General features: G+C 40.3%; 1 protein-coding gene across 1 annotated transcript in view; it reads right to left on the bottom strand.

Moving 5' to 3' along the window:
* ZNF236 (zinc finger protein 236) overlaps positions 1 to 14211 on the bottom strand; it is a gene marked incomplete at its 5' end in the record, with an annotated part of 114904 nt that overhangs the window by 30819 nt on the left and 69874 nt on the right. Inside the window, 6 exons of the mRNA XM_008578795.1 lie at positions 193 to 558; positions 2498 to 2601; positions 5117 to 5399; positions 7395 to 7607; positions 9282 to 9433; positions 13082 to 13185. Coding sequence (XP_008577017.1) covers positions 193 to 558; positions 2498 to 2601; positions 5117 to 5399; positions 7395 to 7607; positions 9282 to 9433; positions 13082 to 13185 — 1222 coding nt within the window. The remainder of the gene's footprint in view (positions 1 to 192; positions 559 to 2497; positions 2602 to 5116; positions 5400 to 7394; positions 7608 to 9281; positions 9434 to 13081; positions 13186 to 14211) is intronic.

The following is a 14211-nucleotide window of genomic DNA, read 5'->3' as shown; positions in this document are numbered from 1 at the left end:
GGACACAAAAAAAAAAAAAAAAAAAAAAAAAAAAAAAAAAAAAAAATGAAGTTTCAGTTTTCTCTACTGCCTTATAAGGGAGAGGCTCCAAGAAGGGAAAGCCCTGCTGCTGGAAAGGAGGTTTTTTCAGTTATAAGAAGAGATGAACGTGGTGTGTACCAGAGCGTGGTATGTATCAGACCTGGTGTTTACCTGACACAGAAGCAGGCAGGATAGCTTGGCCCACCAGTCCTTGCTGAAGCAAGTTTTGGTCGAACTGTCCTGTCAGGACAGAGTTGTTCATGATGAACACATTAGGGTCGGAAGAGGAGGAACTGAGGAGGCTGACAGGAGGGAGCCCTTCGGAGGAACTCCGAGTTCCAGGCTTTCTAGCTTTCTTTGGGTCAGGTTTATAATGAAACTGCATATGAGTCTTCCTTCGGCCCGAAGTCCGGAAACGCAGCTCACAGTGCGGGCATTTGAAAGGCTTTGCTCCCGTATGCAGCCGCATGTGAACTTTCAGACTTCCCTTGGTGGAAAACGCGTTGCTGCAGACGTGACAGCTGAAGAGCTTCTGACCTGTCGAAAGCCCAGCCAAGAGTCAAGGGAGGCGATGACAGACACTACATCCAAACACACCCAGTCCAGTGTCCACACCAGGGCACAGGGCTGACTCCACAGACGAAAGTGCCTTCCAAAGAATCCCTCTCACCTGAAAGATGTCATGGACGTGACAGACAATTGTTGTAGAAACTTAACAGTATAGTGTTTGCAATATGATTTTAGTAATGCCACAGCCCTTTGAGGTTTACAGCATCTTTAAACCACTGCATGGTACTGCACCTTGATAGGAGCATCTGACTTGGATTCATCAGAAGCTAGAAGGTGGGGTGATTAACAGCCCAGCTCTGCACTGCTGTCAGTTTTCTTTGGGTTTATAAAAAACTCTTGAAAGTCTCGGCACCTCTTTATTTTCTCCTCTGCCCAACAGGGGCAACCAAAATGCCAGCACAGGTAGGTACCACCACACCTGAATAATGAACAAAGGAAAACTCCACTATGGGGACACAGAGCAGTGCGTCTAGGATAACAACCATAGATCCTTAGAGGCTCTTTTCATATTACCGGGTGTCACAAAGGCCGTGAAGGCACTGAGTGGCATTGGCACCGACTCTGTTCTGGAAGGGCTTCTGGGGGTAGAAAAACTTCCTGGTCTTCTTCTCCCTCGACTGGCCCAGGAACAAACACTGGATTTCACCAGGGATGACACAAAATGCACAAAATGACTAGAGAGGCCTATTTACTGGAACACTACTCTAGGGTCCTCAGAAATCACCTTCTCATTTCATAATGGAAAAGAGACACTGAAAGGCATTTTTCACAGACTTTTCTTTCTATTCCTATCCATGTATCCTACACTGAACTGCTAAACCAAGTCAATGACGAGGCAGTGTGTGCTGGGCATCTACCACGTAAGAGCCTGCACACCAGATGGTGGGGTGCAGAGAGAAATGCAGCTGGCCCCTCCCCATCCTCCACAGGCTCACAGCCTTGTATGAGAGAGACAAACACAAGGAACATAATGAAACAGAAAAACTGCGCATAGAAGAGTCATATCAAGTAAGTTCATGTATCTATTTGGTTCCAAATATTAACCTATCAGGAAGGAGTCTTAGGGCTTCACAAGAATGTGTGAAATACTGTTTGCACTTGTTTGTTCAATTCTGCTCATAACCAAAAACTAAGAATATAAATCAGTTTGATAATCATAATCCTATGAATCACAGCAATAATAAATGACTCTCCAATCACTGAGGTTACTACACACCAAACACTTTCTAAGCTATTTAAATGTCTTAACACATCTAGACTGCCAATAAAGGAAGTACTATTAGCTTCGTTTTACACACAAGGAACCTACGGCTCAAAGAAGCAGCTTATCTGAGGGCATGAAGCTTACAAGTTGAGCACAGAACCCACACCAGCAGCTGGCCCCATAACCCCTAGGATGTCCAATGCAGAATAAAAACAAACAAAGGTTAATATATTTTGATTGGTGCAATTAACCTTCAGTTTCTCAAATTAGATAAAGAAAAAGGCCATGAACATTGGACATTAATTTTTCCCTTCGTAAGATTTTCTCCTCATATAAAAATAATTAGGACCTAATAACCGTCATCACATTTGCTAAGTCCCCAGTTTTACCAAACCTCAACAAACCCAATCTCTTCCACCTAAATAAGACTAAGAGGTAATCTTTTTAACAAAGGAATTTAAGGCTGAGTAAGAAGAATACAAAACAACTCATAACTCAACTTTTCAGAGCTAATCTCTTTTTTTTAGTGTTATTTAGACCATTTTTCCTATGTAAGGAATAAAAAGTAAGCTATGTCTTCATGGTTCCTGATTTTTAAGCTTTCTATAACTTTGGCGCATTTATGTGTGCAAAATACAAAAGAAGAGAACATATAAAATGCGATTCCAAGTGCCAACCATGATACAGACGCCTGCTCCTCACCTGTGTGTGTCTTCACATGGCAGTCCAGCGTGGATTTGACTGTGAAACTCTTTCCACACTCGTCACACTTATACGGCTTTTCTCCAGTGTGGATTCGAACATGCCTGTTGAAAAAGCATTTGCAGTGAAGTGTTTTTTTTAATTATGTACACATTTACTAACAACTTCATGATTTGAAATTTATAACTAACTGTATAAATACAAATTATGTGTTACTTTCTACTGATTAAATTTGCCCAAATGAAAATTTTGAGCTTGACTCTATCAAAAAAAACCACCATAAACAAATCCAAAAAAACAACAAAAATATCTACAAGACAAAGGAAAACAGGGCTAATTTCCTTTAAAGCCAAAGAACTCTTAAATCAGCAGGAAGACAACCAACGTCAGAAGAGAAAAATGGGCAATGTGCAGCTTATAGGAGAAGAAATACAAACAGCCAAAAGCATATGGAAAGGTGCTTAACCACACTTACAATCAAAGGAGAGCAAATTAAAATAACAAGATATCACTTCCCCCATCCTGGAAGCCATAAGGCCTGGAAACAGGCATTCAGAGACTCTGGGGGCACAAACACATGACCCTTTGAGGAACCCTCAGCACTGTGCCGAGACTCACACAGGGGCAGAGGACACAGTCGCTGGACAGTCTCCTCCCAGGAATCAAACACGGAGGCTCAATGTTCACCAGCAGGGGCTGGTGAAATAAATTCGGTATCCCATGCGACAGAACACAGCACCACCATTAAAAAGAATGAAATAGGTTTACAGGTAGTGACAAAGAATGATGCCTAAGACTCATCAATATGCAAAAATTAAAGAAAAAACAGAATTGTAGGACTTAATGCTGAGCTATCTGTAGACATTTCTGAAACATAAGAAACTGTTAACCATGGTTATCTCTGGGAAGCAGGACACACTTCCATACTGTTTTGGTTTTGTTTTACTATAATACGTACTCAGTACTGGAGGCCAAACCTTGAACTGCTTTTTAATGAAGGCTAGGACGAGAAGAAAATAACTCAGCTATTTGGTTGTGCCTTGCTTGTTTTCAGGTATAATTGGCTCCCATCCTTTTCACCTTTGTGAGGGAGACATCATTAGCACTCAAGAACTACTTGATCATGTCTTGTCTCTGTGTACCTGCTGTCCCCACCAGCTACGTATCAGCAACATGTACAGGCCCACACCTGGTAGGTCTATACTGGCGTGCAGACTGCAGTCCTGTCCCCAACACCTCTGCATGGCACCCTTGCCTGGAGTAACTTTCTCACCTGTGATTCCACTGCACCTACCACCCCCACCAGTGAAACCAGCTCTCAGCTATTCATCAGCTCCTCCTGGCCACATACAACTGCTGGCCAGGGTACAAAACACCCAATTCTTCCAGTGTTACTCCCTCTATCCTCTCCTTAGTCTAACTTCCCACTGCTTTATTCCTCAAACTCGGATCACACCATCAACACACAGTACATGATTCAGAGAGAGCATGCAGGATGCCATGCTGCTCTAGTGGCCCACGCAGTCCAGCTTCATTTGGGCTTTCTCTGCCTGTGATTTGAGTGCTCACTAAATGAGCACTTCCAACCTAGTGGCTACCTGATAACTACCCGTTTCCTGCATCACCTGCCACCATGCTGTGGAGTACTCTGTGGAATAAAGAGAACAAGGAAAATATGCTATTTGGTTTTCTGAAGCAGGCTGCTATATTATTGTCCATCTTAAAATCTTTTTTTTTTTTTAAGATGACCAGTAAGGGGATCTTAACCCTTGACTTGGTGTTGTCAGCACCACGCTCTCCCAAGTGAGCTAACCAGCCATCCCTATATAGGGATCTGAACCTGTGGCCTTGGTGTTATCAGCACCACACTCTCCCAAGTGAGCCATGGACCGGCCCCTCCATCTTAAAATCTTAACAGTTCTTCCTTTATTAAACTGCTCTACAGCTTTCACCCATTAGTTCTATCTCCTAGAGCAAAAAATAAGTGTCCGCCTTATGGTATGTGGAAGCTCTTCTAATGTTTTAAGATAATGTTTATACTTCGGTCTTTTTTTTCCAGTCTGAACATTCCTAGAGCTCCTTCTATTCTAGGTCTCCTTCCACACTTTACCACGTGTCTTTTTTCCAGATTCTTCACCATTCTGCAAAACTTGATCACACGTATCAATCAATGCTATTTGGCTTATCACCTCGCAACATCTCCAATCAGTCCCCAACTGTCAGGTGTGTGTGTCTGCCCTTCTGACACAGGCCAACCGTCCTCTAGGGCAGGACAGCTGCTGCCCTTCTACAAACCTGCAAAGCTCAGCATCCTGTCTTCCTCAGTAAATTAACTAGCTTACATTTTTTACTACTACCACAATCATAGAGAAATAAGCACCAGCAGTCTACAGAGAAAAGAGATTTTCTAATTAACATTCGGCATGAGCTTATGATACAGAATTAACACAGGTGTAAAGCCATACACTCAGGTAAGTGATTAGCCACTGCTTAAGTAACAGTAGATTCAGAAATTAACCTGCCTTACTGCAATGAAAATTATCAAATGAAGACATGGAATAATATATTTTCAAACTCCCGAACCAGACACCCTGCACAGAGTGCAGCAGTGGGTCTTACCGCACTAAGTCGCTGGGCTTCTTGAAGCTCTTGGGACAATAGGTGCAGCAGTTGGCGTGCTTGGGCTCTGCCTCGAGTTCTGCATGCTTATCCTTCATCTCACTAATGCGATCTTTCTCTGCGGCCGACTGAACTAGGACCTTCTCAGACACCGTAGCACTTTCCTGGGGCCGAATTTTGGCTAATTGGGCTGTCTCTTCCTCTGTGAAAGTGATGACCTCAGGACGAGACTTCCTTACTGCATTTCTGTCAGAATTTTCTTCCTCTTCTTCCATACCCACATCTAAACAAAATATAGGAAAAGGGATCAGAATCCTAGTAAAAACCTTGTTTTAAACAAAATAAGTGAATTAAAACTAAATATGTACATAAGGTTAAAACTAATAACTCAGTTAAGCTAAATCTAAGATTGCGGGAAAGAATTGCTTTTCTTCCCTGCACTGTTTCATTGAGAAACTACGAAAGATCTAGAACAAAACAGTCAGGTGAAGGACGGGCCCAGGCAAGCAACGGCCCAATGTCAGGAATATGCCATGACTGAAGATCTACTTCACCCTCACTGAAAACCACTAGCAAGCCTGGAAATAGTCAGTGTCCCCGCAAGCTACCAGTATTCATAAATGCAGATACTCATTTATTAATATGGGCAAAAAATGAATTATCATCAGATAAAGAAAGTCAGAAGCCCCAAAATGGGAGATTAAGTTGATAAATTAGCAAAGAGTCCCTAATAAAAAATACTTACTATATAGAAGAAAATAAAACTTAAAAAAAAAATGTTTAAGTATTCTCTCAGTGAAACATAAAGATATATTTCAATTCATTTAAAACAAGAATAAGCTGCTAATAAAATGTAACTGAGAAAGAAAATAGTTTGGCTGAGAGCAGGGAGGTCATTACTGCATGAAGGACTTCAAAAAAACTTAAAACTCAGTAGAAACACTAAATAGCACAATGACAGTGGTTAAAACCCAATTAGTGAATTAAAAAACAAACTGGATAATTTTTCTTAGAACATAAAGGGAAAAAAGATGGGATAGATGAGAGGGAGGAAGGTGGGATGGAGAAAGTCAGCCATGGAGGTTAAGAGCCAGGAGATTCATTATCTATTTAGTAGAAATCCCAGAAAAAGAAATAAAGTGAACTAAAATTCCACATTATATCAAAAAAACTTTGAAAGATCTGGGGGCAGGATATAAACAGTGGACCCCACCAACAATGACAAAGAAATATGGAGATAACTGTGTTAAAAAATGTTGCATAAGCAAGGATACAATCAATATAGTGCATACTGTGAGAGCAAAAAGGACAATGAAATTGAGCAGAATAAATACAAGATATAAAACAGGATGGCATGTGTTAGGCCACACAAGTTAAATGTCACAATAAACGTGAAGAGATTCAATCCCTATTACAATAATCCAGATTTGGGTAAAACAAAAGAATTTAACAAGTGACTCTCTCCTATAGAAAACAGAGTTCATATAAAGGTTTTCCCCTCAATGATCCAAAAGAAGAAAACAAGATATATAAAGCTGTATGTGAATATATATGTAGTAGCATGATGAAGCCCTAATAGAATCCCCAAATCAATCCTAACAGCACCGATGTAATAGTATTAGAAACTTTATTAACTGACAGGAAGGAATAGGTTATCAGATTTAGAGATTACATGTACTGGCTGATTAGTTAGCACTCTCCACACTACAGAGTTCTAGAAATAATGCCTGGATGCCCTATATTCTTTAATTCACTTGAAGGAAAAAAGTTATCTTCTTTTTATTCTTTACTAAATTTCATGACAGAAGTACCATCAGCTTGAAAAGTCTGAACAATTTCACTAAGCACAATAGTTCAGAAACTTCAATATTCAGAATTATTTACTGAGGAAATTAGATGATCATCTTCTCTGGCAATGGATAAGTCAGAACTTTCATTATTTTAAAATAGGCAGGACAAATTTTAAAGACTTACTCCTCAAAATATAAGAGAAAGCTACACTGCTATTATTTCAGTATAGCATATCAAGGACCCTGAGGTCAGATGAATACAAAGTAGGAGGAACAGGCAACTGGGGAGAGAAAGCCTCTGAGAACATGTGGTCATCAATATGACATTCACTCAACAGACACTGAGCACTGTATGAGGACAGCACTGGCCAGAGCATAGGCCAGAACCCAGGCCCCACAACATGTCCACAGACCCGCATGACTCACAGGTGTGTAAGAACTAACACTGATGTAAAACGCATTTGGTTAATAACCCTCAAGCCAAGCACCTCCTCCTTCTGTGTCTCCAGTTGCTGGCACAGCAGAGGGCACTGTCTGGTGTCTCTTCATGTGCTTTTTACAGTGGACTGTGGTCCGGAAACCCTCCTCACAGAAGGGACACTTGTAGGGCTTCACACTCAGGTGCGTTGCCATGTGCCGCGTGAGGCTGCCGTTGGTAGTGAAAGATGCACCACAGATGCTACAGCTGAACGCCTTCACCCCTGAGAGGACAGAAATGGGACAACACATGGTTGGAAACAGCCACATTTCATCACCTTCAAATCAAAGACAGTCAAAAGCAGAGATGCACTCAGTAAGCCACAAAATTAAAGAGTTTATTTGCTATCGTTTCTAGTTCTCAGGAACTGAATCATTTTAAGAACATGGAAACTGACAGCACGTCTTCATTTTTTACTGAAATTAACAGCCTCTGAGAAGTATGTTTCCCAAAACAAGTCCTCTGCTCTCAGTCAGTTAAACGGACAACATATTTTTGGGTTATACCAAGTAATGTTTTTTCAAATCCATCTTTCATCATCCCAAAGAAAATTACTTACATTAGGCCCTAAGGAATAGCCTACAAAGTCTCCATACAGCTCTACTTTCTTCCTATCCCTGTCTTTCCTCCCATTGCTCCTTGCAAAAGTCTTATGTGGCCTCTCTCTGCCTCCTAAGCACCATGTGACCTGCTCTCAATCAACCAACGGACTAGCCCAGAAAACTTTTCCTCCTTTTGTTTGTATGTTTCTAAGCAGTACACCTTCACTTTCAGATAAAGCCTTATATAAAATACACACTGATATGAAACACGAAGATCATTAATATATTAAATATACTGAAAATATTTTTAAATATATTAAACATATTATTTAACATATTATATAATAATATTATTTAATAATGTTTTAATATCTTACTATGTAATATATTAAAAATAAATTTAATTGCAAACCATACATATGATAAAGATCCAGAAGTCAGAATATATTTTAAAAAAAGCTCTTAGAACCTGATCAAAATGAGATAAATAACCTAATTTAAAAATGGGCATAGGATTAAAATACACATTTCTCAATAAGTACAACAAAAAATGCTCAACATCATTAGCCATTAGGGAAATGCAAATCAAAACCACAATGAGATACAACTTCACACCCATGAGGATGGTCACAATAAAAAAGACCGACAATAATAAGCACTGGCAAGAATGTAGAAAAATCAGAATCCTCATACATGGCTGGCGGACATGAAAAATAACTTAGCCACTTTGGAAAAGTTTGGTAAACTCAAAAGTTTAAATAGACTCATCACATGACCAAGCAATTCCACACCGAAGTAGAGAAATGAAAACATGTCCACACAAAAACTTGCACTTAAAAGTTCACAGTGGGATTATTCATACTGGCCAAAAATGGAAACAGCCCAAACATCCATCAACTGAAGAACAATAGATGAAATGTGGCATATTCACAGAGTGGAACATTATATGGCCATACAAAGGAATGAGGTACTGACACACATCACAACATGGGTGAACCTTGTGCTGAGTGAAAGAAGCCCGTCACAAAAGATCACATACTGTACAAGTCCATTTACCTGAAATGTCCAGAACAGGCAAATCCACAGAGACAGAGATAGATCAGTGGGTGCCTAGGGTTGGGGGGCACTAAGGGGAAATGGAGTGACTGCTAATAGGTACAGAATTTCCTGTGGGTGTGATAAAAATGTTCTAAAATTAGATAGTGGTGATGGCTGCAGATTTCTGTGAACATACTAAAACCACTGAATTGGACAGTTTAAGTGGGTGACCTGAATGGTATGTGGATCAGTTCTCAATAAAGCTGTTATATTAAAAAACAACAGGCATAATTTCCACACATAAGGCAGACAGTGACCTGTGTGTGTCTTCTCGTGCGACTTGAGGACACCGGAGGAAACAAAGCCCCTCCCACAGAGCTTGCACTTGTAGGGTTTCTCTCCCGTGTGCGAGCGCACATGTTGCTTCAAGTGGCTGGACTTCTTAAAGCCTTTGTTGCAGTATTCACACCTGCAAACCAAACACGCAGAGCTCAGTCCATGTCAGTTCACAGCACGATCACAAAGACAGAAGAAAGGCAAACTAACTTCACCAGCAACTGTTAAACAATCGGGCACAACTGTTTCAGAAACTAGGTGTGCTCGCCAACATTTAAAAAATTATAATACAAAATACAAAACATTCGCAGCAATAATTTGTTGGATCAAATCCTGCTCAGAGTATTTGTAGTCTTAAATGTGTTTTATTATTTAAAAACTAGGAAATCCTGTAATAATTCCCCGGCAGACATATTTGAGTAGTTAGAAACTTTCTCTAAATGTAACAGGAAGAAATTTTATTACATGCTGTTTTCTTTAGTAAGTCATTAGACACTATGATACCTTCTATTGCTTCGGGGCCTGAATCTAGACACTTGGAAATGATAATCCAAATACTCCTTTGGTTTATAAAATACTTTACAAAACAGATTACACTGGAGCTATTTTGAGTAGTACATAAATATGCAGTATTATTTCCCCCGCAGTTACTACTGGATAGATTAAAATTACTTTGAAGACTAAGAGAATTATAAGTCTCAAAATTCCTATTCAGTTATTATTAAAAGCTTATTCCATTAGTACGTCCCTATTTTTTTCCATTCTCAGGTTTTAATGTCTCATAGGAAGTTAGTGAAGTCCCTAAACTATCACTTCTACGTCTAGACTAGGTGCCTACAGAGATGCAACTAACACTTCTCTGTAGCTAAACTGAGGGCTGAATAAGTGTAAATACATTTCAAAATTTCATTCCAATACACGAATGTGATTTGGTGAGGCTATCAATTAAAAATAGAAAGCAGGCAAACAAATATACACCATCTGATTTTAGAAAGGTAATTCTGCACACGAAATTGAGATTGATTCTGATCTACACGTCAGTGATAGGTAATCATCTATTTGCAGAACTGAGTACCATTAAACGACTTGACATTTACGGAGAAAAGGATCTCCAATAAGCAAAGTAAGCTTTCAGAACAGTCACATCTGTTAATTAAAACCAACAACCAACAACAGAACTGTGGAGAAACAACCTCTTACTAGAGAACAGTCAGACAAACAGACCTTCACTATGTGGCCCCAGCCAAGCTAGGAACCAGCTCCATTCATGAGATGGCCCTTCTCTCTCTCCACAGACTACGCCTGCCTGGTCTGTTGACCACACAGCTATTCTCCTAAAACAGAGATGCTAATGCTAACGGCAACATCACAGTAGAACTGTCATCATGCTAGGCAGTTTATCCTCATCACAATTCTGTGCAGTGCATTCCTCAAGTGAGGTCAGACAGAGAGAAAGCAGGAACCATGCCGAGGTCCCCATGACTGTCTGAAGCAAGTGTGCGTAGGAAACACACCTCTGGGGTGCATTCCTCCTCCCTGCTTAGCCGTGCTTTATGGGAAAATTATAGGATACAGGTGCTATGTTTCTCATCTTGGGGAAGGATCTCTGATCCCTGAGAATCTAATTAAAGCTACAACGTCCTCTCCAGCTCGTGGCAAGTCTGACCTGTCCCCGTAGCTGGCTCTTCCTTTCTTTGCCCACCTCTAAGGGGAGTGACCGGGTAGCTATCTTTGAGCCAGTTTCTTCTCTGGACCTGCCAAGGGGCTTGCAATATGAGTCTCTACACTGACAACTCTCAGATGTATACTTCCAGCCTGCACCTCTCCCTCAACTCCAACCTGGTACAAAGTACTGTGACTGCCATTTCTTCTCAGGTATCCACCACAATGACATAAACCAAACTTGGTCTTCACACGAAAGTCTGCTCCTCAGAGGGGCTTCCTCTTTCTAGGTAATACTCATTCCATCTTTCTAGCTGCTCTGGTCAAATCCTTAACTCCTTTTCCTCTCACATTTGACCTGTGATAAGTCTTCTAGGTTCTACCTTCTAAATATATTTGGAGTTTATGGCCACCTCTTACGATAGCAGCGATGACTCTCCAGTCTGCTGACATGTGACACTAACATCCCACTGCTGCATTCTCTTTGTCTATGACCCAGAGTAACACTTCATTGACTCTGCAGTTTACTTACTCATTGTGCCCATTATCTCCTTCTTCTAGAACGTAAATTCCATGGGGACTGAGTTTTTTTCTGTTTTGCTCACTAATACACCCTCGTGCTAGGCACATAACAGGTCCTTAAAAAATGATGAATGAATGGATAGAGGAATGATGCAAGGCTAAAAGTCCAGTAACGCCCCAGCAGATGCCACAAAGGAATCATGAGAACACATAAGATCAAACACACTTAAAAACAATGCAAAATCCCAAATTAGATATTAGCAAAGAAATACATGCTGAATAAATGAAAATATGAAGAAAATATCGTGAGAATCACAGAAATCCTGAAGCCCATCTACGTGTATGCCCTCAGAGTCTGTGGACCCCAAAGTAAGAATCACTGCTCTAATGTATATTTTGCAAACTCATGAAGATCTCAGGATATTAGCCTTCTGAAGGCAATGAATCTAAAGCATAAGAATTCTGGTTCAAGGTATTTAGGATCTTGTTTGAAAAACAAACCCTATGTAAATGAAACAAAGGAGTAACTTGGTTTCTCAAAAATTATACAGCCAAACTTATCCATTTTCAGAAATTTTAAGACCATTCATTTGAAGTAAGACAGCTCATCAGTTTTTAAGAATACAGAGAAATGAGACATAGCTTTTATTAAATGGCCCTGGAAAAAAATTACTAGAGTTTAAAAAGTATTTTAAGCAAATGATAAAATTATTAAAATATTATATAGCTAAAACTCTCTCTATAGAATACAATACTCATTTTAATTTTTTTTTTTCCTTTTTGTCTTTTTTCATGACCGGAAACGGATCGCAACCCTCAGTGTCGCGCCCGTACCGGACCAGGACCGGCATCAGGATCGCAACCCTCGGTGTTGCACCCGCACCTCGCTCAGCCAGTGAGCGACTGGTCTGTATGTGGGATCCGAACCCTCGGCGGGAGCGCCACCGCACTTCCCAAGCGGCGCATTGTAGCAGTGCGCCACCGGGCCGGCCCCTCATTTTAATTTTTTTAATACATGTATGCTCATCTTCAATTTTATAAAAATACATTCGTTTTATTTGCTGTAGATGTATGTGCCACCATATGAGATGGGACAGGAGGAGCTGGTTTATTCACCGATGTCCTCCAGGCATCCAGCACTGTACATGTACACTGAAGGTGCTCAGCATACAGTGCTGAATGAATAAAGGAATCACTTAAACCACTGTCTTTTTAACCATGTTGTACCCTGGCACACCAGTTGTTACACACGAAGCATATGAAGAGCCTGGGCAAAAAGGCACAATATAAATTTAAGCTATGTCTGAGCATGTAATAATTACTTAAAGTCGGGGCAGGAGGCTACGGCAGAGTACTCTAAATGCACAGAATGAAGAGGGCTGCCGCATCCAAATCTTGGCCCTGCCACTTGTTAGCAGTAGAAATTTTAGCAAGTTAATCTCTTTTGTGTGAGATCCTTTATTTATAAAATGGAGATGGTAATAAAACCTACCTTACAGAGTTTAGAGAGAATTCAGTTGCAAAGCCCTTGGAGCAGTGGAGGCGCACAACCAGCATGTAGCTGTTGAAAGGCCCGCTGGGCTGTGCAGACACCCACCTGTAAGAGCGCCTGCTCTGGTCCTCACCATCCTCTAGGAACTGTGGGCGTTGGGCCTGCAGGTCCAGCTCCTCTTGGGAAGAATCTTGAATCAAACGAGCTGTCTAAAATTTAACAGAAGTATAAAGCAGACTACTTGAATATCTATTAATAAATATAAAATGACTCAACAACTAAGAACTAGGGATAAGAACATTCATAAATGTGGATTGAAAAGGGAGAAACCCTAAGCAGAGCAATAAAAAAACTTACACAGATTTGATTAAATAAATACCTATTTTATTTTATTAACCTACTTTAATACAGTTTAATCAACCATGAAACTGGTTCTTTCATAGATCCTAATAAGAGATAAGTATTCTCTTTCATCTGCTCTACTCTTAGTGAAAGTGAATAAAAATCCTACTTTCTGAAGATATTGTCTCCTCTCTTGTCACAAAAACCACAGCGGGAGGAAGAGAATAAGCTCTGCACCCCAGGAGCAGTGTCATGCACACACAGAGCAGCCACAATCACCCAATACCTTCCTGCGCAGGTTTTACAACTCAGGCAACCACAGCAAGGACACAAAGATATGGTCAATGTTTTCTGACCTCTCCACTATACACCCAGGCTCACACTGGGCAGAGGGTGAGCTAACCTTCAGAATGCGAGAACAGCCACAGCAAAGATTATGAACGGTTGCTAAATGTTGCTGTAAGCAGGAACCTGTTTTCTAACATGTTCACCTGACTTTCATGATTAAATTAGATAACCCTTACTCTGCAACACCAAGTGAACTGGGTTTGTGTAGTTTTATCCAGAGGGCTCTGGAGTAAAGGCTAAGCTACTCAGGGGCATGTTCTCTACTACACAGATTCAGTATCTGCTGTCAATTATGAAATTTCCAGCTGTGAAAACATGCTCTGAAATTTTCCCTGGAGGGTCCAGACCTCCCACTGGGGCAAAGCCAGGGACAGTGGATTTTAAAGAGATATAACAATTGATTGGTCAATCATTTTTATCACTTCACTATTAAAAAATTTCCAAAAACAGAAAAATCAAAACTAAAACTTAAATGTTTTCTACTTGAATAAGAGATAAATTTTTTTTTTTTTTTTTTTTTTTTTTTTTTTTGTTTTTTTTTTTTT

The sequence above is a fragment of the Galeopterus variegatus genome, unplaced genomic scaffold, assembly GCF_000696425.1.
Source record: "Galeopterus variegatus unplaced genomic scaffold, G_variegatus-3.0.2 Scaffold1759, whole genome shotgun sequence".
Lineage (NCBI taxonomy): Eukaryota > Metazoa > Chordata > Mammalia > Dermoptera > Cynocephalidae > Galeopterus > Galeopterus variegatus.
The sequence above is the reverse complement of the archived record's forward strand: the minus strand, read 5'-3'. Positions and strand labels throughout refer to the sequence as shown.